The sequence below is a fragment of the Camelus dromedarius genome, chromosome 16 (genome assembly GCF_036321535.1).
Source record: "Camelus dromedarius isolate mCamDro1 chromosome 16, mCamDro1.pat, whole genome shotgun sequence".
NCBI lineage: Eukaryota > Metazoa > Chordata > Mammalia > Artiodactyla > Camelidae > Camelus > Camelus dromedarius.
Window position 1 is genome coordinate 23,618,735 of NC_087451.1, and position 24,426 is coordinate 23,643,160.

General features: G+C 43.8%; 1 protein-coding gene across 1 annotated transcript in view; it reads left to right on the forward strand.

Annotated features, from left to right (window-relative positions):
- Window positions 1–9,149: 9,149 nt before the first annotated feature.
- Window positions 9,150–24,426, forward strand: part of LOC105085098 (protoheme IX farnesyltransferase, mitochondrial) — a 95,372-nt gene continuing 80,095 nt past the window's right edge. Inside the window, exons 1-3 of the mRNA XM_031467583.2 lie at window positions 9,150–9,463; window positions 13,385–13,518; window positions 15,287–15,608. Of these exons, the coding sequence (XP_031323443.2) occupies window positions 9,421–9,463; window positions 13,385–13,518; window positions 15,287–15,608 (499 nt within the window). The 5' untranslated portion in view covers window positions 9,150–9,420. The remainder of the gene's footprint in view (window positions 9,464–13,384; window positions 13,519–15,286; window positions 15,609–24,426) is intronic.

A 24,426-nucleotide genomic window follows, 5' to 3' on the forward strand; every position in this document is an offset into this window, starting at 1 on the left:
CTAAATTATTTTTGAGATTTTTTCTGGTCTATTTAGTCCCAAACCCTATGAACCACTGGAATGTATCTTCAAATAGTTTTTTTCAACATGTGGAGTATTTTCGGAGCCCTTGCATTTCTGAGAATGCCCGCCTGTCTCACTGAAAGACAAATTGCTGGGTATAAAGTTCTTAGCTCATAACTTTTCCCCCTCAAAACGCTGTGGAGTCATTTGGCATCTAACTGTTGCAGAGGAAATGTCTGAGACTAACCCAAAGTTTTGTGTTCTTGTAAATAAATTATTACTGAATAGCTGCCAAGATTTTCACCCTCCTTATCACGCCTTCCTCTGCTCAAAGCAATGCTGTACAGCATGCACAAGTGCAGTCCCCTGAAATAGGACACGTGGTGGCTGATGGCCAAAGGGCCAGAGTCATCACTGAAGTTCAAATCCAGTTCTACACTTTACTGGCCACTGTATCCTTGGATGGTGTTATGGGTTGAATTGTGTCCCCTAAAAAGATATGTTGAAGTCCTGAACCCCAGTACCTGTAAATTGACCTTATTTGGAAATAGGTTCTTTGTAGATGTGATCAAATTAAGACGAGGTGATTAGGGTGGGCCCCGATCCAATTAGACTCATGTCCTTAAAAGAGGGAAATGTGGACAGACACAGAGAATGCTTTATAAAGATAGACACCCAGAAGGAAGACTGCCTTGTGAAGACACAGGCAGAGATTGGAGGTCTGCTGCTATAAGCCAAGGAACTGAATGCCTGGGGCATCAGAAGCTGGAAGAGGCAAAGGATCCTCCCCTTTCAAAGGGGGTGTGGCCCTGTTGACACCTTGATTTCTGACTTCCAGTCTCTGTAACTGGGAGACAGTACACATCCGTGGTTTTAAGCCACCCAATTTGCAGCACTTTTCTATCACAGTCCTAGGAAACAAATACAAACAGATTTCTCAGACTATGAGCTTCAATTACATTACCTATAAATGAGGCTAAGTGTGTTAGCCATAAGATTGTTGAGAAGGTGAAATGTGATTAGATGAGACAAAATACGTAAATTCTGGGACACAGGAAAAACCTAAGGAACAGAATGGGCTGTTTGTGCTGTTATTATCATTGCCACACCACCACCGCCACCACCTTCCTTACATAGCCCTCTCTCCTGAGAATGCTTTCTTTTTCTGTACTCTTGACATTTTATGCAAAGCTTATGCAATTTTTAAAAAATAATAAAGTCACTTTGCTTAGCTGTGGATTCCCAGGCCCGCCCCTAAAGACTTTTGACTTGGTGGGTCTTGGGTAGGCCTCCGGGATGAGCATCATCTGAAGGTGTCCAGATATGAACTGCCATTAAGTACTGAAAGTGCAATGTAAGTTAAGTGGTACCTGGTATCAGTATTCCTAGTCTATAAATATAGAGACTGAGGTCAAAGAAACTGAACCCAAGTCAGAAAACGTAAAATCAAGTACTTTTAGAGGCTGGACTTCAATAACTTCACTAGTTTGATGAAATATGAAACTCTAGACTGGTATGAAAAAATGCCAGATAATGAGGACTCTATAATACATAAAATATGGGAGACGGTCCAGTATTAGGATTAAGAACACATGCCTTGGAATCAGGCAGGCTGAAATTCTAGTTGTGGTGCTTAATTTCTAGCTATGTGAACTTGGAAAAATTATTTAATCTTTCAAAATCTTTTAAGGTCTCAAGCTCTTCATCTGAAAATGGGACAGTCACATATCAGGGTTCTAATGAAAAGTAAATGGGACGTCATGAGAAAGCACTTAACACACAGTCAGGGCTAAAGAAAGGGCGTATTTCTGCAAACATGCATGGATATTTATTTCAAAATAGAAAGCAACAACACATTTTCTGCTATCATGTATCTTAAAAGCACAAGTGCAGGGAGAAACGAGGTCCAAGGTGAGAACTGGTAACTAATTTTAGAAAAGATGTGATGTTTATCCTAGTGGCTTACTAATTATTTTTGTTCTGAGAATAACTTTTCTGGGATTCTTCTTATTAATTTGCCTTTAGCAAACCTCCTTGTACCCTGGAATTCTCCAGTTTTCTAACGCTGATAGGTCATTTACCAAAATATATAAGAGCCGTTTTTAAGAGTTCCTGGCAGCTAACAGAAAAATGTGTGTTTAAGGATGCTCTTTATGGGTTATGATTTTCTCAACCAGTGGTGCCCCACAGGATTTCTTTCCTGGTGCACTTGGAACATTTCACCATATTCTTCACTAGGCTTCAAGATTCCACGGAGAAGGAAACCAGGAAAGGAACGCTTTCCCGATGTGGGGAAGCAGGACTCTGTGATATCAGCAAAGGAGTTGGGCACACAGTAAAAGAAACAAGACAGGAAGCTAATCTGCACAAAACTGTGTTTTATTTGCGTGTTATTTAAACCGCTGTGGATTTATACCCTATTGGAAATAGCCACCATATTGAGCTTGTGCTATTTCTGTTTAACACGATGTGCTTTTCAGCTGACAAGATTCTGGTTGTTTCTCCATGTCATCTTCAGCGAGCGCTGGTGCAGGTCCCGGGGCTCCCCCGTCCCACTCCTCAATGTATCATCAGGGATGCGATGAACAGGAAATCTGGAAAGCAGCTTAAGTGGAACAATATGCCTACAGCAGTAAGTCTGCAGAGAGATGATCCAGGCTTGGAGCAGTGATGCAGCAATTGCATTAGAACCAAAACCGGGCTCTCTTTTTCCCACTCTGCCTTCCTTGGCACGCTTTCTCATCACTTCAGTTGCAAGATGGCTGCCTCAGTGCCAGGAATTCCATTTTCAGCCCTGCTTCCTGACAATAAAAGGAAGGAAAGGCCCAAAGCACCACCCTTTGCACGCCCAGCTTTAGCAGCAAACGAAATTATCCCCAGCAACCTTGCAGCAGGTTTCTTTGTCTAGCTCTCCAGCCAGAACTGGGCAGCATGGCCTTCCCAGCTGGAAGGACCCCTGGGAGAATGTGGACGAGGTCACCCTGAAAGGCCAGCAGCAATCCTGACCCACCTCCTGGGCTGCCCCTGCTGCTCCCTCAAAACCAAGGGTTGTTTGTGTGACCTCAGTCTTCCGAGTGGAGCTGATTCAGCAGCAGCAGCATGGAGACACAGCTGCAGGCAGGGCCCTGAAATAATCCATTGTCCCCTAGCACCTGAGTTACTATTTCAGCAGCAGTTACCTTCACTAAGCCTCCAAGGAGGGTAAGAGCAGACAAAAGCTACTGTTTATTATCACACGGAGGCTCTGGACACACACGCTTATGTGGGAGCCTTGCTGGTGGGCAGAGCTAGACCGGCTGGGAACCCAGTTCACCACAAAAAGTCTGAGCACCGGCCTTTCCCCCAGCCCTGACCTTTTCAAGGCAGGAGGCCGCCCTCAAGCAAGAAACAAACCCAGGCCCATCTTGTTACCACCTACTGCCAACATCATGGGAACAGGGGAGCACCCCTCAAAGGTGACTGGTAGGGGTAGGGAGCATATTCTGAGAGAGGAAAATCCAAAGGCCAGGAATCTCGAGAGACTGAATCCAAAGGAAATATGTGAGTCAAGACCAAAATTTTAATCCCTTTGACCATCTCTTCAAAACCTTGACTCTTGGCAGCATGCCCAGTAATATCCGAGTTCTAACCTTTCCTTATTAGCACATTTCTTAATCCTAAGGGACCTTAACCCTAAAGGATATTAAGTAGAGTCTACTCTGGAGAACAAATTATAGGAACTAATGTGGGAAATACCAGGGCTAGGGCAGTGGACAATCTTTAGGAATGTTTCTATGAAGTTGAATAAATCCCATTCTCCACCCCACAGTCAAAACTCATGGCATCTTCGTTCCTAAAAAACACAGGAAGAACACACAATTCTTTGTTTCTTAAAAAAAACAAAAACTTTGCTTTTTCTAGATTCTGAGTTCCATAAGCTTCATCAAGCTGCTTTATTACAATATACTTTTGAAACATTACAACCCCAAATTTGCCTTCTAAAAATATACTTTTAAACTATTAACATTTTATCTTGGCTGCTGTTTGAAGCATGTGGGGAGTCATTTAGTAGGAAGAGCTATCACTTTTTGAGCTGTTAATGAGCTAGGCACATTAGTTCATTTAACTTTACTATTCATCTGTATTCACATTAATGGTACACTGGTTTGAATTATGTAGTATTGCAAGTGACAGAAACTCCAAAATAACACTGTTAAACAAGTTAGAAATTTATTTCTCCCTCATGTAGTCAGTCCAGAGCTACTATGGCAGTTTCACATCCAGTAGATACATAAGACTCCACCTGTTTTGGCTTCAACATGTGGCTTGTACCTCATGATCCAACATGTTGTTCAAGTTCCAGCCACCTCATCTGCATTCCAGCAAGCAGGGAAGGACTTGCTCTCCACCGTTAAGGACACACTCAGAAATTAAACAGAACACTTCTACTTATATCCCATTGCCCAGAATTAGTCACAAAATCACAGCAAGCTGCAAGGGAGACTGGAAAAGGTAGTCTTTATTCTGGATAGCCATGTCTTCTAAACCACATAAGGGAAGAACAGCTATTGGTAGATGATGAGCAGCCTCTGTCCAGCACGGTGAATTGTTACCTTTGGTCTCTGAATGTAGCTCTTCCTAACTCTACCCTCATTTAAGTAAGAGGTTAATTGAGATATAATCCACATACTTAAAGAAAGTGTATTGTTCAATGGTTTTTTAGTGTAGTCACAGAGTTGTACAATTTTAGGTCATTTTCATCCCCCTAGAAATAAACTCTGTACCAATCAGCAGTCATTTCTCTATTCTCTTGAGCCCATTCCCTAGCCCTAGGGAGCTACCGATCCACTTTCTGTCTCTATGGATTTATCTGTTCTGGAAACTTCACATAAATGGAACCAGACAATATGTGATCTTTTGTGACTGGTTTCTTTCACTTAGTACCCTTCCAGGGTTCATCCATACTATAGCATGGATCAGCATGTCCTTCCTTTTTATAGCCAAATATCCCACCGCATGGATATACACTTTATTTATTCATTAATCAGTTAATTGACACTTGGATTGTTTTCACTTTTTGGCTATCATGAATAATGCTGCTATGAATATTCACGTATAAGTTTCTGTGTGGACATTTTTTCATTTCTCTTGGGTATATCCCTAGGAATGGAATTACTGAGGAACTGTCAAACTGTTTTCCAAAATGGCTATTACATTTATATTCCTAGCAACAACATACAAGGATTCCACTTTTTCCACAATCTCAATACTTATTACCATCTGACTTTGATGACAGCTTTCTTCATGGTGTGAAGTGATAACTCATTGTGATTTTGCTTTGCATTTCCCTAATGACTAATGATGTCAAACATTTTTTCATGTGCTTATTGGCCTCTGTACACCTCCTATGGAAGAACATCTATTCAAATCTTTTGCCCATTTAAAAAAATTTTATTGTTGAGTAAGTATGTCTTCATTTCTCCAACTAGGAGTGGAATTGCTGGGTCATATGATAACCCTGTATTTAACTTTAAATTTTTGAAAAATTGCCAGTCTGTTTTCAAAGGCAGCTTGCACCATTTTACATTCCCATCAGCAGCATATTAGGGTTCCAATTTTGCCACATTCTCACTTGGTCTTATCTCTTATCTGTCCCCTTGACTGTAGCCACCTCAGGGAGCATGAAGTGGTATCTTAATGATGTTTTAAGTTGTATTCCTCTGACTGCTATTGATGTTAACCATCTTGTCATGTACTTATTGACCATTTGTATATCTTCTTTGGAAAAACTCTGTTCAGATCCTTTGCCTATCCTTAGGCTTGTAAAATCTATTTTGCTTTTAGATAGATTGTTCTGTGCCAACTGATTACGCTCTGCCTCGTAGGTTGGGATTTTTCCTAGTGCAAGCCAGGTCTTTATCCACTGTAGCAAATTCATCAAGGCTTTGAAAGAGTCAGCATCTACTCAGAAGTCACGTCACATGGTATAAAACGAAGATTTGATTCAGTACAGACTCTCTAAGGAGAAATTTTATTTGAAATTTTGAAGCAAATCCACGACAGGACAAAGTGGGATTTGAGAGCAGCTTAGAACTGAGTTGCTAAGCCATTATCTAAGTAAAGTGTAATAACATTAATTTTAAGAGACAAAGTACAAAGCTTTACTTTGATTATTTAAAATCATGTTTAAAAATACACAAGCCTCATATTTGGAATCTAAAAAAAAAGAAGACGACACACGAACTTATATATAAAATAGAAACAGACTTACAGACATAGAATACAGACTTGTGGTTGCCAGAGGGGAGTGGGGAGGGAAGGGATAAACCGGGAGTTCGAGATTTGCAGATACTGACAGGTATACATAAAATAGATAAACAAGTTTATACTGTACAGCACAGGGAAATATATTCAATATCTTGTAGCTCACGGTAAAAAAGAATATGAAATGAATATATGTATATTCATGTATGACTGAAGAATTGTGCTGTACACCAGAAATTGACACAACATTGTAAACTGACTATAACTCAATTAAAGAAAAAAAATACACAAGCAAGTGGTAACTGTAGCTAACGACCATGTTAACATAAAATTGAATACAACCCAACTTTCATTAATTATGGAATAATTAAAATTACACTTTCAGCTAAAAATAATACTTTTAATTCTTTACATCTCTTTCCATAAGCAACACTGAACAACATAAGCAGGAAATTAAAAACATAATCTACAAAATATCTTTACTTGAAATGTAAAAAGCCAAAAGATCCAAAGTCAAATAAATGTGTATAATTGTGGCGCCCTACATCATCTTATGAGTGAAAATGCTACAGGTAGAGTGAGGGACAAGAAAGATAACATAATGAGATGGAAAAATGACAGCCTGGATGCCTGGAGACAAAGTCTCTCACTTAGAGTAAATTACCCAATCTCTCTGGACCTCAGTTTCCAAATCTATGAAGTGAAAACATGCAGACATATGGATGTCTGAGGCCTATATCTACAATGTCTAAAGGTGGAGCTTGTATGTGGCATTTTCTAGGGAAACCTGTCCAGGAAAAGTAAGTCTGATAAAAAATAAAGCAAGATCGTTCTAAATCAGCAAGAATGATTCAAGTTAAAATAAGTAAAAATTGCCAGTACAAACACAATCTAATCCCCAAATTGTCTGTTTGTATGTCGGCTGTGTGTGTGTGTGTGTGTGTGTGTGAGGCTTACACTTCTCAAGTTTTCATGAGTTATTTCACAAAATGAGTTGTATCCAAAACATTTGGAAAACAACAGGTTCAACAAAGTTGCAGTAGACTCTTTTAGCTGCTTAACCAAAATCCATTGTCTACTTTTTCCTCAGTTTAGCATCACTTTAGTTTGATTCAAGGCAGTGATACATCTGGGTGATGGACTGTGACCGGCCTAAGCTCATCACCGCAATCCTGCACTCAAGCTTTCTCAGCCTCCCTTGCAGCTACAGGTGGCCAACTCACTGCACACGGCCATGGAATTCTCCTCTTCCCACAACTGTCTCCAGGGATTACTTTTCCAGAGACTGCTTTGACAGACTTATTGACATAAGCTAACTTAATTACAAATCAGACAGATGAATAAACCTACCAATCACCTAACCCACCAATCACACCAGAATGTATTCATCTTTTAGGCATTTCTTCCCAAACCACTCACTCTGGTTTCTCTCAATAAATAAAAACCTATGCATTCATTCGTGTACTTGATCTTACCTTGGCCCCATTTTTGGATTGAAAGGATTGAAAATGAAGGAAAAATCTCCTGGCCAAGGAGGAACATGTCTATTACACTTCTTGTCTATCATGAGCCTAGAGAACTCAAGAATTCATATTTTCTGAGCATGTGAAACTTAACACTCATGTGAATCAACCTTTCAGATACAGCTGTGTTGTCAAATCCTGAAAAAGCTGGAATCTAGTAATTCTCAGGCCTGTGTACCAAAATCACCTGTGATGCTTTAAAAAGAAAATTATAGGTCCCTTCCAACCATTCCACACCCCTTCTGATTTAACAGGTCTGGAGGTGGCTCGGGCATCTGTAATTTTTAAAGCTCTGCAGGTGACTCTGACAGGCAGCCGAGGCTGAAATACTGTGCTTTATAAATCGCAGAGGCTATGACTCTTCAAGATGCTGAGATGCATAAGGCCGGAAGGCACGGCAGAAATACGGCCCTAAAGTGTGAGGGGTTCTGGTCTTGTTCTGGGACTCAGCAGCTGGGTAGCTTTGGGCAGATAAAACTGAGCCTTCGGGTGACATTCAAGAGGTTAACTTCTGCTATGGATGCAAACACCACACGTTTATAAGAGCACGTGGAAAATTATAAGGAGTCTGAAAACTTTTAACACAGTACTTAATGCTGTTTTTCTGTTGGTGGAATAGCCCTCCCTCTCCTTGCAGGTAGGGAAAATGTACCGTTCCTGCAGCGGGGCGCTGAGTAACTCTCGGAAGCCTTCCCGACCCGCCGCACCCTGCGCATCAGCCCCACCCCCGGCCTCGTTCAGGGGCAGCCCGCTCACGCCCACTGGCCCAGGGAACCGGCCGGCAAGTCAGCTGCGACGGACCGCAGGGCCGTCTAGCACTTAATCGCTGAAGACACAGAGACCGCCCTCTTGAACCAGTTGGCTACTTCGCCCTCCTCGGCCACAGGCTGAGTCTCTCCTCCCGCCGCGCTCCCCGTGGAGCCGCGGCCCGAGAGCCAGCGGCGGGCAGTCACGGCGCGCACGCAGCGGCTCCCGGACGCGCTTCCCGCGGGCGCCCGTCTCACGCCCTCGGCCGGCTGACACGGCAGGTGCTACCGCTGCCTGCGCTGCGCAGCTGGATGGCGGGGCCTCGGGGGCTCGCGGGACCTGCTCGACGGGCCGGGGGGCCGGGAATACAGAAGTCGCTGCACAGCCCGAAACCTTAACTCTACACGCACCTTCCTCTTCCCGAGATGTCCTGTCGAGTCCCGCTCCTCGCATTTGACAGTGAAGCTGGTGAAGCCGTAACTGGCGGGACGGGGAGGCGGAGGCCTCGTCCCAAGGACCTGTTCCTCCCCGCGCTCCGGCTGCGCAGAAGGATCCCTGAGGTAACCGTGAGCTGCCCGCGAGCGGCCAGGCCCCGCCCACCGCGCTGGGCCGCACGGGGCCGCGCGGGTTCCGCCACAGATGCCGTCGCGCGCGGCCTTCCCTCGGAAGCCCCCGCCGCAGGCGCTCCTCGCGTCTCCAGAAAGCACCTCAGGCCTCGAACCCCTGGGACAGCAAGCTCCCGCTTGCGCGCCACAGCTCCCTCCTTCCGCGTCCCGCCCGCCGGAAGTGACGGACCGGAAGCTCCCCTCCTCTCACGGAGGGGCGGGGAGGAAGATGGCGGCGCCCAGCAGCCGGTGAGGAGAGCGGACACGGGGATCCCGGGGAGCGGCCGGACTCGTGCGTTATGGCCCCATCTCCTCACACTCTCTCCGCTCGCCTCCTGACAGGTAATGCACCCGCCCCCGGACTCGACTTTGGGAGAATTCTCTTCTTTTTGCCCGATGCGATGCCGTGGTTCCGGTTAGCTGCAACCTTGGGGAGCCCTTGGCGAGGTCGGCTGGGTACCAGTGGGGGAATTGACCTTTGGAGTAGCCTGACGTGAAGAGGCCACGGAGCTGGGGTCTAGTCTTGCACTGGGGCCGCGCTGGTCCGCACCGCCTCTGTCCCGCTCCCCCCATGGAAGGGGTGTCTGGTGCTTCTTTAGGTTTTCAGATAGTGGAGGCTTCAGGAGAGAGGAAGGAGTAGAAGCTTGGGGCTCCACGAGCCTCTTGGCTTATCAGAGCCTTAGATCCTAGCCATTTGTAAGTTTTACTTGTACGTTCCACTTATAAGGACCGGGGAAGTGCTTTCCCTCCTCTCCCCGCCAAGCCTTGTTCCAATATGAAGTGTCATGATGACAAATAGAACCACCATGGACAGCGGGCCATACCCGCCTCTTCCCCCCACATTTGTCTTTCTATCGTTAGTGTTCCCTGATCTAATCACATCAAGGACCTGTCACAACTATATGTTGAAAATGGAATACTCTTTCTCAGCCCTTGGCTAGGTCTCAGCTCAAATGTCACCTGTTTAGAGAAGCCTGACCAGCATATCTAAAGTACAGACCCTGTCCCTTTTTTTCTTACATCACCCTGTTTCTTTCATCAAGGTTAGCGCAACCTGTAATTGTTTATTTATAATCTGTTTATTTTGTGTTTCTCTCAATGAGAATGTTAAAAATTGTGAAGGCAGAGACAGTTTCTGCCTGATTCGTCTCTGTGTCCACAGTGCCCAAAATACTACCTATGTGTGTTGTGCCTGCTCGGTAATGATTTGTGAATGAATGGAAGAAGAGGATGTTGGGAATTGCTTTGCCCCCAGTAGTTGAGGATGATAACTAATGTGTCAGGAATGTTGCTGGTGGTCCGCATTGGAGATGGACAGGAAAAACCATGGACTCCCTTTTGGTCAAATTCTGGAAACATTTTAGGCCTCACCTAACATAGACTTTCTACAGTATCTGGCAGTTTTGTTCACAGCGATTCTGTGAAATTTCTTTCTTCCTCTTGTCTCATAATATTGTTATTTTATGGGTCTCTCTTGGCCATGTGATCTCAGCACATATCATTTGTGTGTTTTCTGAAATTGAGTTTGCTCATTTATAAAATGAGGCAGTTCAACTAGATGATCTCAAAGGTCTCTTCTGGTTCAAAAGGAGGGGAGGAGGGTGAGAAGTGGGAGGGAGGGTGGGTGAGCCAGACTGGCCATGGTTTGGTAATTGTTGAAGCCAGGGGTTAAGTAATGGTGTCTCATTGTTTTGTTCTGCTATTGTATATGACTGGAATTTTCCATAATGAAAAGTTTCCTCAAGGGTCTGTGATTCTTTTTGCAAAGTCACTGCTTTGTTACCTTCTCCCATCTGTGCCTGTGAGTGTTTGATCCCGACCCTAGGTTCTCATTCTCAGAGAGCTTATCCTTTCTTAGTGCCTGAATGATTGCCTCTGTACAGAGGTTTTTCCAGTGTGCATTCCTCAAGACTGGGTGCTTCTCTGCCTTTCTGTTCTGTATGTTCAGCTTCCTGTAGGACAGTTCTACCTGACTACTCAGAATTCCCCAGCTCCTGTAAGTGTGCTGGGTGTGGTTCACATGGTTTGCCACTGGATCAGTCCTTTTGATGCTGTTATGGGAGGAATTAATAGACAGCTTAGCTCCCTGAAGCTATGAGCATAATTGAGAGAGTATCTGCTAGTAAGTGTACCACCTGCTGCGATCCACTTGGAAGAGCCACTGTAAGAGCCTGACGTGGAAGCAGTATGGTGGGAAGGGGGCAGAAACGTAAACCGGAACTGTATTAGGTATCTAGTGATCATGCCCGGCTGTCCTTTGAAACTTCAAAGTGTTTTATAGCCATTACAAAATTTTCAGGTCCTTTCAGTTGCTTGTCTGTGCACTTCATTTAAAAAGCCCTCCAGTCATGACTCAGTGTTGATGGTGCATAGTGGATATGGTCCCATGGTCCCAGATTTTTAATGCATCTATTATAAGCCCTGTGTATCTTCAAACTTGTATTTGTTTACATGGGGCCAAAATGTCTTCAAATTTCTAGGCACGGATTTATAGAGATGTGACATGTTTTGACTAAGTGAAGTGTTTTCATCATTTAAAAGGGCAGTTTCCTAGCTGTATTCCCCTCCCCCCCTCCCCCTGGTAAAATCTCATTTTAACCCTGTTAATCTTGAGAGATATTTTCTGAGGTGGTTCTTTCCCTCCCAGCAACATGCATTTCTCATTGGACCAATGGAACTCAAAACTGGTTTTGAAATTAAGGCCCAGAACAGTAAAACTTGATGTCTTCCAAATATAATCTTTTAATCTTAAAATTATTGTCCCAAAGAACAATGTCAAGGCAAAAGAGGAAAATACCACACCATCAAAAAAAAAAAAAAGACAACAAACATTTACTCTCAGAGGACTGAGTTCAAAGAAATTTCAATCAGCAGACTGATTTCAACATTGCTATTTCTTCCTATACACACATACAGACAACACATATCCATGTATATGGAAAATAATCACTTCATACTTAACTGAGGTTTGAGGGTATGATTTTAGTAAAGAAGGGACTTACCTCCAGTGTAAGATACATGCCATGTTTACCAAGGGGCAGTGACCACCCTCCAACTGACCGCCCAGGTAAGCGGAGGGGGAGACCAGGCATCAGACATCATCTCATTCTTACATGCTGGTGGCCAGGTTAGGAAAGGTGAGAGCAGGAGAGGCCCTGCCCTCGAGGAATCACAAAAGATGATGTAGAAACAAACAGAAGCTGTTTGTATTAGGCGTGCCACGAAAAGGAGGGTAAAGTGATAGAGTGGAAAAAGACTTGGACACTTGACCCACAGAGAGTGGAGGCAAGGCACTGCAAGCAGGGAAACGGCATAAACACAGACGGGCAAACTGACACTGGCATGCACAGTGGAGGGATGGGCCTGCTGCACTGCCATGAGTTGTAGGCACACGTGCGGGTGAGTGAGATGTGTTCCGGGCTCCAGGAAGAAAACCATCAGCTTTATGCAACTTGGGTTGGAGAGGAAGGGATGTGAACTGAAGTCAGGACGAGTGGCTTGAACTCTACAATGGTCTCGTAGTCCAAAGTGAGATGATCAGGGACTGTATCAGTAGGCAGGCAAAGAAGTGACCAGATTTGACTGGTATTTCAGAGCTGACTGGAGTGGATGACTATTAGATGATGAAGGAAGAGTTCAAGATGGTCCTGAAATCTCAAGCAGGTAATGGTTTCACCTGCAGCAGGGAACAGAGTAGAGATACTGGTGACAATAAAAGTGTTCTTGAAGATGTATTCCAACCCACCCATGTGGAGGTACAGATGGAAATAGGCATAGTGACTCTAGAAATGGGTTGAAGATTAAAAATTACCCTATAATTGCATCTGTTCAGGGACAACATGTAGTGTTCAGAACAGTGGGGACACGACTGCCTTAACGTGGCAGACGCAGCAAGAGGAGACACCTTGGGAACCAAGGTGATGAGTGGCCAGTGGCTGAGAACCAGGGTCCTCAGGGTCCTGGGAGCCCTGGAGAGGAGACGTGGGAGGCTGCCCATGATGGGGCCTTACACGGAAGTGCCGGTTGGTTGAAATGAAAAAGTTCCCTAGCCCTGCCGAGGAATTCCGTGGACTGGAAACAGTGAGTAGGGCTGATAAGTACCATTCGTTCACAAGTCTGGGTTAGGTCGCTTCAGAGTTCTGACCCCTCACGCGTGCATGGCTTGCCAAGGTGCCGGCTCTGCTTCCGGGCAGGTACAGTCACATTTGGTGAGAAGCACTAACCATTTTAATTAACGTTTTCCCCCTTTTCTCTCTCTTGTAGGTTGGGGAGGAGGATGCGTCTGGTATCTAGAAAGAAGCGCCGTGTGGGAGTCACCTCACAGGCTCAGGCGTCTTCTCAGGAGCCGCAGTAAACAGTGGATCTCATTTCAGCACTGTACCTTCCTCCGGCGCATGGTGCGTTCCAAGGGCCGTCCTCACTCTGCTGCTCGCGCCCTTTACTCTCCTCGTGCAAGGGAATTTCAGAGATTCCAGCTATGAGACAGGTCGTCAGAAGTACTGATTGAAAAGGACTCTCATTTCATGTGCTCTTAAGTTTATCCAAAACATTAATCCCTTGTTTTGATTATGCTTAACTGAAACCAGAATAGTTCTGGTGTTTGAGTTTAAAAGTATGATCTTGAACTTATTGATTAGGTTTGGAGAAAGATCGAAAACTTCTGGCATGTTTCGACTAGGCTAAAATTAAGAAAAGCTGACCCGTTATAATGCATCTTTTTAAAGTCTGTGGAGTTCTGTGGCTGCATCAGTAACACAGAAATAATTGCTCTAACAGTGCGACCCTACTGTTTCCTTACACCAGCAGCATATTTAAAGTCTTTTAAACCCAGATTCTTCTGAGCAGATTCAAACAAATAGAGCGTTTGTGATTTGCTGGGCATTTTATAGTGAGCATTGTTAATATCGCTCAGTCCTCTTATAGGCAGGCCTTTAACTAGGTTGCCGGGATGTCAGCAACGTGGTAACTTGTATTTGCCATTTTCAACAATTGTAAAGTATCATAAAATGAAGAAATGATATTTAAAAACTCATGATTATGATGCAAGCATGAAAGAATAGCAAATTCATAATTGGAAGTCTTAGTTGACATTTATCTTTTTTTTTTTTTTACTTAAAATGCCCACTTAAAATTAACTTAAAATCTTAATAAAACTCGTTGTTTTGATGAGAGATTTTTAATATCCAGAAATGTTCAGCGTTTTTAAGTTGGGGGTCAAGGATAACAGAGATTTAGAAGAGAAACTCAAATATGTATAATGCTTTTTTTATGTAAACAAACTCTGAATTCATTCACGGGTTTGTAATTCCTTTCTGAGACTAGTGTGTGTGATTTCAGGCCTTTGTGATGTCATGGAAAAACCACTTAACTAGTTACCAGGAAAGGTGGCTCCTTGTCCCAGGGTGTCTGTGACTAACTGGTTGTTGGGTCTTGGCTCTGCCAGTTCCTTTCTGCCTTGGTTTCCTCCTCTGAAAGTTAGAGAGACACTAGTAACGATCCTCTTCTTAGTCACTTTTGAGAATTGAATCAGATGTGTATTATATGAACCATAAAGATATATGTTATTATAAACCTGTAAAGTGCCTCGTGAATGTGAGTCACAGTTATTACTTTTTGCTGGTAAGTAGTAGAGATTGTCTGGCTCTAAACGCCGTGTCTTTCCACACGCACACAGACACACGGACACTTGTACACACTGCAGTGACACCCCCCAGCCCTGCGATGGGGCCTCCCACTGAGCCCCTCTCTGCTCTGTTCATCTCAGAACGTGGAAACTCAGCAGGCTGACTTGGGCTCTTGACTGGAGAAAACTTTTTCCTTGTAGCTGGAATGTTACACCTCCAGTTTCTGGTACTATGTTGGGGAAAATTCTGGAGGAGATGAATAAGAAATAAATTTCTTTCTTTCAAGGAACTTAAATTCTAGGACTTTCTAAACCATAGAATTTGAAAGCCAGTGCTGAAGCATTCATTGTCTTCTCCGTATCTCTCAGTACAGTGATCCCCAGGTAACAGACACTAATGCTAGTTATTTCAGTGTGTATTTACAAAGGTAGAGGAAGTCTTCTAGCCTGTAGGCGTTGGGCTGATGGGAGGTGTTAACTAGACAACCGCTTAAGAGCATCTTGGGCCTTGGTTTTATGGTAACATGCACTTTTTTATTTAGTATGTCACACAACTGAGCAGAAGCCTCAACCAGCAAGCGAAACCGAAGCCAGAACCAGTGGCACCTCCATTCCTTGAAAAGACAGCTTTGGGTGGGGCCAAAGATGAAATATACGAGATGAGACCTCTTTCGCCCCCCAGCCTGTCTGTGCCCAGAAAGCCAGATGAGAAAGAGCTGATGGGGCTGGCATCCGCCGCAGTCACTGAGGACCCGATGGCTGTGGGGAAGGAGACAAAAGAAGAAAAGCAGTGGAAGGAGATGAAGCTGAGTGTGGACGACTTGCCGGGAATCCTGGCTCGGCTGTCCAAAATCAAACTCACAGGTACTTTGTCTTTCCGGTCTCGTCAGGTTCTTACTTGAAACTGGTTTTCAAGTATAAAATGCTATTTTATTACTGCCCCAAAAAGGATATTTTGAAACTACAGAGTTTCCCCCTTCCCCCCTTCATTTTAATTGGGATTTGAAGTCACATGTTTGGAATTCTGTTAACGCAGAATTGTAAACGGTATTGCACTAAACGTATTATGCTAAAAATAGTCTCTCTTTTATTTGCAGTTAAAGCACAATGCTTATCTGGCTTATTTCCTTGTCTTCTGTGTGTTTCCTACTGTCCTGTAAAGATGCAGTGAGGTGATGAGTTCTGTTGAGTTCTGAAAACAAGGGGAACCGCACTGCTGTGCTCAGTGTGCGGTGAGCCCGATGTGCGGTGAGCCCGTCGCGGCCCCTGGGCCTCCCCGCTTGCCACGCTCTGCTTCTCATCCCGCCTCTGGGCTTGGCCCACGTGTGTGGGGATTCAGAGTGCTTCTCTGAGAAGAGGTTTGGGACCTGGTTTTTTTTGCCTAAGTCTAGGAAACTGCACCAGATTTTATTGTGTTTGTTTGGGTATTAACCTGTATCAGTGACAGTACCTGGGAGGTCTCCTGAGATACCTGGCTACAAAGTTACTCTATTTGGCAGTTAGGAAGCCAGTGTTGCCAGACTGCTAAATCAGTGTTTCCTCTTAGAATCTCAAAGGAGGTACTTTAAATAATTAATCTAAAATAATGTCTTAAAGTTTATTTTTGTAATGCTTATTTCTTTACGGGCAGACAGTAAAGTACAATCATTGGTTTAGGATCAGTCTGGGGTGGCGAGGCACACATCTTCCTTCACGTCCCACTGGCTGTCATATTGCTTTTCCTTTTCCGTGCCTTATAGTGTCGTGCATCTGAATAGGCATTCCAGATGCAGGGTTTGACGTTTAAAACACGGTGTCACAAATCTAAAGTGGTGGTTAAATTACTCCTTTACTGGTACGTGTTGTGCTGTCCATTGCGTGAAGACTCGTTGGTCCCCACGTGTCAGTCTGCTAAGGAGCACACAGGGCACGTGTGGCCGCTGGCCCCAGGCAGTCAGATCCCGGAGGCCTGGGACAGGGCCCAGAGATCTGCATTTTGGCAGATGTGCAGATGACCTGACGCAGGTGGTCCCAGACCACCTTTGAGAGAGTGAAGTAGGTGTTGTGTGGGCAGAGTGCAGCTCCCAGGCCCAGTGGTCTGGTGGATGTGGGGAGCTCTCGCCCCGGGAGGGCCAGTGCAGCCCCCGCCACCACTGGCAACAGGAACAGCCAGCGGTGGGGGGGGCAGGGAGGGCTCCAGACCACACAGGAGAGGTGTGCAAAATCACGACGCAAAGAGAAGAAAGTGAATCACAGCCTCCCCTGCAGCCACAGATGGAAAAGTCCGAGCAGTAAATTTCTCCTCGTATTGTTTTTATATATTCCATGCCCCAGGTTTCTGGATGAGCTAATTGAATTAAAGTCATTTCCTTCTGCTTAGTCCATTTAAAGAGGCAGCACCCTTTGGGTGACCCCAGCTCTCTTATTTGACCTCCTGCCTCCCTATTTATTTTATTACTTGAATTCACACATGTCTTGGAGTCAGCAGGATTTTTTTTTTTTTTTTAAGAAAATCCCTGGTATCTATCAATTGATTTCTTTGGGACTCTTAACATCTTGGGCAATTCATTTAAGCTAATGATCGCCAAGGCAGAAGTATCTGGGAGTTAGCAACCACTGTTGGAGAACTAGTCTCCCTCTCTTTGCCACCTTTGGTTTACAGCTGTAACGTGGCAGGGCTAACTGGCTGGAGACTAAGCGAAGCTCTGCAGAGATCATACTCAGTTCCACTTGTAGGACGGGAGGGCGGCAGTGCGGGACACTGCTTTGGCATTTACACCAGCGTCTGGGCCAAAGTTTGCTGGAGCTAATGCCATTTAAAGATTTTTCTCTTCTATGAGAGGAAGTAAGACTGAGTTTATAAAGAAGCAGTAATATGTCTCCCCCGAGTTCCTCTTGCCAACTGAGCTATTTACAATATGTTTTTGGAGTTTGTTGCAAGGACCACACTGAGGTAAAGAAATTTTATTTGGATTAGGATCATAAGATCCTAATCATAAGTTATGATTAGGATCATAACTCAACTGAGTATGCTTAATATAGGTCAATAAAAAGCAGAAATTTTTTCCTGAATAATGTCTGTGCTGAAAAGCTATAACACATTTTCTGAGACCAGAACGCTAAAAATAGATTGCTTATTGGAACCAATAGATTATGCTGCTGATGGAACTGATATAAACTACACTCTATCAATGTATAGATTTTTTTTCCCCTAAAGCCTAGAATGCTGCTTTTTATTAAAAGGAAAAAAAAAAACCCAGAACCAAGAATAGAGGATACAATTTTATTTTAGATTGCTTGTAGTTTTTAGAAGTTTTTAAAAGTTTAAAAGATGATCACAAGGTACTGTGATCATCTGCTGTCAGATACTATGTAAAGGATTTTTCACATTTTCATAAAAATATTGAGTAGAATTATGATTTCTTAAATTTTAATGTATATTTTGAAATGGTTTAATACTTATATGCTTATTAAATGTTAAAGTAGTATTTTTATTATTAAGTGTTTGCTTTTAGAAAAAACAGAAAATGCAGATGAGCAAAAATGAGAAGAATGGAATCTCCTTATAATTCCACCTTCTCAAAATAGTGACTGTTTTGATGATTTTGGCGTATTCTAGAATGGCTCTCTATATCCCATTCAGATATTTTTGCTTTTAAACAAAAGTAAGATGATAACGTAAATGCTGTCTGTAATTTTTAAAAATTTGTATTCTGTGCATATCTTGTGTCACTATGTTTACCTTGTTTTTGGTGACTTTTTTTTTTACTAAATAGTATTTTTTTAAGATTAAAAAAACACATAATAATATACAAAAACTTCCCTCCAGGCCATGCAGTAACCAATCTTTTGCACATGGTTTTCGGCCTTTTTCTGTTCACAGTCTGTCTTGTAATGTTAATAGCACAATTTCCAAATCAGACTGTAAGGGTTGAAATCTCTGGTCTGCTATGTATTGACTTTGTGATGATGGGCACAGTTTTTTCAAATCTCTAAGTCTCAGTTTCTTCATCTGTAAAATAGGGATAATCCTACCTCATACGGCTGTTACGAGGATTCTGTGAGATAACACAGGTAAATAATCTTGTACCAAACCTAGCATATTGTGCCAGTTCAAGAAAGGTCAGTTATTATATTATATTATATTAATGCTTGTATAGGTTCTGTTTGCTTTCTTCCCTGAAGAGGAAATATTTTTTCCTAAATAACTCTACCAATTGATGGGTGAGAAATAGCTTTTGAGTTTTAAAATATGTATTTAAAACTGCTGATGAAGTTTTATATTTTCCATATGTAGATTGGTTTGTGTTTCTTTTCTGAATGGCCTGTGTGCTTTCTGTTCTTTCTTCAGTGTTTGCCTTCATTTATTGTTTGTAAGGGTAAGATATGAACGCATTACATGTGCCTGTTGTAAGTCTTATACCTTATGTGGTGTCAGCTTCTTCTGTTCATTTATTGCTCTTTTGATGTGCTAATGTTAACTTTATGTACTCAGATCTGTCAGCATTTTTCCTCGTGGCCCCTGGTTTTTGTGTCATGCTTGAGCTCTCCCATACAAAAGGTTTTATGCACATTTATTTGTACTTTTAATCTGATGTTCTTAGGAGCTTATATTTTACATTAAAATTTTTCATTTCGGCAGATGTATTTTGGTCAGTGGTATAAGGTAGAGATATACCCAGCTTTTAATAAGTCATTAACCAGTGTTGAATGTCCTACTAACAAATAGAAGACTTTGGAAGGCTCCATTCCTAGACACACCCCAGTCCTCCTAACCCCCCAGATTCCATGAGGACTTTAATTGAAATTTCAGCATGTTCACAGGTTAATTTGGAGATGAACTGAGATCTTTATCATATTACATCATCTTCATTTGTCCGAGTTTTCTGCCTCTCTAATTCTATAGTTTCCTTTAGATAGATTATATACATTTACTGTTAAATCAACTTGGGGATATTGAAAATTTTTTTTTCAGTTGATTCTTGAGTTTTTCATAGCCAATCAAAAATGATTAGGTCATCTCCTTTTTTCATATTTACACCAATTATTTCATTTTCTGGTGTGATTGCCTGTGTTACACTCTCTCCACCTGCCTTCCTCACTGTAATTTTCTGCTTCATTCTGTAGGATCCCCCGAGACATGTTACGTGCAGCACTGATTTGATTTTATGCTGTCTACTTTTGATTATTTCTCATGACTCTTAACATTCTGCTGTGACGGTTTCTGTACACTTTGCTTAATCACTTGTCTGTTTCATGGGGTTTGTTTTCCTACTTTTTCTAACTCATTCACCTGCTCTTCATTGAGCCCCCACTATGTCCCAGGTGTCCTCGTCCATGTGCCATGGGTAGGAAGGAGTGATTGAGGCTGACAGGCCCCTGCCTCATGGGTTTTACTCTTGATGGGGGGCTTATTATGGCCCACAGGCTCTGGTCCATCATTCTCAGAAGGACATTCAGCCTCTTTATCTTCTGTGCTCCCTTTTTTTATTTTATGTTGTCTGCCCTTTTTTATAAGTCCTTCACTGGCCTCCTTTACCTCTCCTCGTCTCTGTCCTTTCCTGACCGTTCCAGCCGGGAGTCAGACCCCAACGAGGGTGGGCTCCGGAAAGACAGGGCTTTTTGTCTGAGTACAGCATTGTGTCCCCAGCTCCCAGAGCGGTACTGAACATGCCACCGGAATGCAGGCATGGTTGGAGTCTTCTCCGTCACCTGACATCTGTTACATTTTAAGCCAGAGGATGGAGTCTCTCAGTCTGCGTTACTGGTAGAACATTCCGGTGGCCTGAAGGAGATGCAGAGGGAGCTACCAGCCAGGGAACTTTTTCTCTAAAAACTTTTTTTCAGTGTGTGCTTGAAGCCACAGTGCCAGCGTTATGCTCCCCAAGGCTGGTGGTTAGTGGCGGCTGCCTCCACTCCCGGCGGGTTGTGTGTCTGGGCCCAGCTGTTTCTCCGGCGTCACTGCCTACTGCGCTGGGGCAGACCCGCAGCACCGGTGGTGTTGGTGGTGGGTGCCTTGCTCCATGGGTTCGGGCCCTCAGGGGCATTTCTGCCCGATCTCAGTGAGAATGATGTCCAGACCAGGTCCCGCTGCCTCTCTGGTGTGACTGCCTTTCTCTCCCTCCAGTTGTGATGCAGGCGGCTGTTGAAAGGGGTCCACATCGCCAGGATCCATCCCGGCCGCATTGCCTCGCTCCTCTCTCCTCGCGCCAGCCAGGAAGGAGGGGCCTGTCAGAGAGCCTTTGTCTCCCGTGTTTATCCATCCTCTTACCGGTTGGTGTTTAGGTCGTCGAATTTTACGTAATTTCAGCTCTCGGCAGCTGTCTTCCATTCCATCTCATCTGTACTATGTTTAACACACAGATCTTGAGGGTTTTAGTATCCTCTCTTTACCTAATTTATTGCTGATGTAGGTTTTTCTCCAATTTTCATCTTTATTCCATCATTTCAGTTGGTTCCTGGTGGGAGTGGGTCATGTGGGTGCCTGTTGGCTTGTCTGAACCTTCACCAGCCTGTGGGGGCCAAGAGGGCTGGGCCCACATCCATCCTGTTAGCTGTGGTCCTCCCAGGGCCTCGCTCCAGCCTCGCACATAATAGGTGCCCAAGAAATAGAAGCTGGGTGGGAAGAAAGAACTATTATGAACTCTGTTGCCACCACTGTAGAATTTTGAACAGCTTAGCCTTTTAATTTCGAATAATCAGTTATTTTACTGTAATGTGATGGTCAAATGTTTAGGGTTGACTGAAGAGCACTGGACCTGACCCAGGTGGGCGTGGACGGCTGTCCTTTGTGTTTTCTCCGTCTGCTGCTTACGGTGGCACTTTCCCCTGTCAGCACAGACATGGAGCGGAGCAAAATCTTCACTATTTCAGCAAAAACTGCTCGATTAACAGTTTCTTCTTGCCAAACTCATTTTTCAAGAGACATGTTTCCACTTAAAAGTTTGGTAAGCATCAGTTTTATGGAAAAGTTTTTTTTTTTTAGTTACTTAAACAAAGGTTACAAGGTGTTGGTTATTAAGTATATTGAGAAGAAGTGTTTCTCTATTGAAAAAAACTAAAAGTAGGATGGCAAAGTAGAAAAGCTTAGATGGTTCATTGAAAGAACAGCCTTAGGGTCTCACTCAGTGTTTCATAATCGGCTTGGACACGAGCAGCTTTTATTCGTGTGTTCGTTTACACAGACCTGATAGCGACTTCATTTTTGCCCTGAATGCTGGCTGGAAAGGCAGACCCAGTGCTTCCCTGGGACTAGCCTGGGGACCGTATGTACTTTAGTGTTTCATTTTGGTAACAGTTTTGGTCAGTAAGTTTGAAGTTACGGGTTTGGTCATTTGGTCCTAGTATTTTTCCAACCAGCTTTGGTCGCTGAGTATGACAAAAAGGAGGAAAACTGGAAGGCCCTGTAAGTTCTGAGTTTCGCAGCTGTGTTATTGAAAATCTCCATTGAAAGTCTTTATCGTTTTTCACCAGGAGTGGTTATGGTTTGTAATCAGTTACCCCTGACTGACAGCCTTTAATGTGGCTGAGAAAAAAAGTACCCTGTCTCTGATCAATTGACTTTTCATCTGAACTTAACAGTAAGCATAAGAATTATCTCCTTCTTTCATACGTGTGATGGGAAGACACTGTGTCAGGAGGTTCACAGGGCGCTGCCAAGCTGTGAAGCCTAAAAACCTCACTTAAATTAGAAACTGAACCATTTGAAGCTTAAGGTGTTAATAGAAATGGAGAGAGAGGGAGAAACCACAAGTATGGCTGTCAAGTAAGAAGCCCTGCTTGTTTGAAAATCAGAAAAGACTCAGGGGCTGCCTCTTCATTAAGTTGTATAATTTTGGACTTTGAGCTCAGCTAACAAACACATTCCATCGCTTGGACCCACAGATGAACAAAAGCACATGCAAATTCATTAACTGCCTGTTCTCTGGAGGCTTTGCACATAAAAGAGCTTTAAAGAGAATCCAGCTCAGGTTTGTAGGACTTGGGTTATAACATTGCATCGTATCTGCCATCAAGGATAATGAGATATAATAGATCACAGGGATAATTTGAAATCTATAGAGAATCTCCAACTCTCATTAAGCCGGTGGTTTCAATCTTACGACCAAATCTTTTATCAGAGTTGATAATTGTCCAGATTGATTTATTGGAGTTTTTGTTTTTCACTTAATTCTTTTGGGGCCAGTGCTGAAAAGTCATGAGGCCTTGAGATAAAGCAGCATGTAGAGGAGCGGTTTTTAAATATAACCTTTATAGTTATTTTTAATTGATAATCTCAGAAAAAAAATGATACCTCCTTTATGCTTAGACTCAGAGACCAACAGTTCTCAAAGTATTGAGACTTCACTGAAAAAAAAAATCGCTCTTGGTAAAGCTGCTTCTCCAAGGAACTGGTTTGTGATTTTTCTGATCAGCAGGGTGATGTGTGTGTGTGTGTGTGTGTGTGTCTGTCTGTCTGTCTGTCTTCCCTTTACTTCGTGGAATTTTCTTCTGAAAATGAGTCTTTGGAGTACTTGTTACAGAATAACCCGTAACACCAAGTATCGTGCACAGAGCGTATGAGTCTTGGTGAGACCATGGATGGAGTTCACCACCGCTGGCCGGCACGTGGCTCTCCACGTATAAAGGCAGACGTCACACCCACCATTGCGTGCCGTGCTGTTTATCTTAGATCAGGGTTCTCCACAGTTCTCTGGGCATGTACTTTATCAGTAAGAATGCTTTAAGTGCACATATGTATATTTATAAAATATTTGTACTATTGTATATAAATATGTCAGGTATAACAAAAATATATAGTTAAGTTAGTTGTAAATAAAGTTCATGTACTCTCACACCAGTGATTACATTCATCTTAAGATATGCAAAAATGTGCGTTTTAAAAGGAAGAGTTGGTCAAACCTAAGTGGAGTTTCTCACACTTTCTTCCCATGACCCTGCGGGACCCACGCCCGACTCTGCGGAGCGGAGTTTCCAGTTCTTAACAGCACGTGTCACGGCGCTCTGGCCTTGCAGAGCGCGGCGCAGGCGTAAGCTTTGTTTCTCTCGTTATCATTGTCAGTCCACGTTTGTTACTACGTGGAAGCCAGGCGTGGCGGGTCCCCGTGGACACCGAGCCCGCAGAAGCAGAGACTGGGATGGTTGGCGTTTGCGTGACGGAAGGGCTGTGCCGAGAAAGAAGGTGAACTCAGCGTTGCCCCAGGAGGCAGGAGTTACTGCCAGAGGGAGGTGATTCGAGGAATTGTCCTGACTTGGTCTGAGGGGCGAGAGCTGTCGACAGCTGAGCTCTTCTGTTGAGAGGCTGCCTGGGGAGAAATCACTTCCTGTCACCAGATCCAGAGACAGCGTCCTTCCTTCCATCAGGACAGGGGTTCGGCCAGTTGACCCTGAGTTCCCTTTGACCTTTAAGATTTATGACTCTTCAGTTACTGAACTGTGTGTCACTCCTCTGCTGTCATCACCCTCCTTTTATTCAGGTTGAGGGCCTGCCCCGCCTGCCCCGCCTGCCCCGCCGCGTCCCTGCCGGCCCCTCAGCACTGCCCGCCTGCTGCCTGCAGTGTCCTCGACGTGTCCCTGAGTGAGTTCCCCTCCCCTCCTGTCAGTCTCTGTGTTCCCATAGTCCAGTCTTCCTCAAATGCCACCCTCCATATGGCATTGTTAGTTTTCTCTTAACTGCAGAACAGGTTACCACAAACTTTGCAGT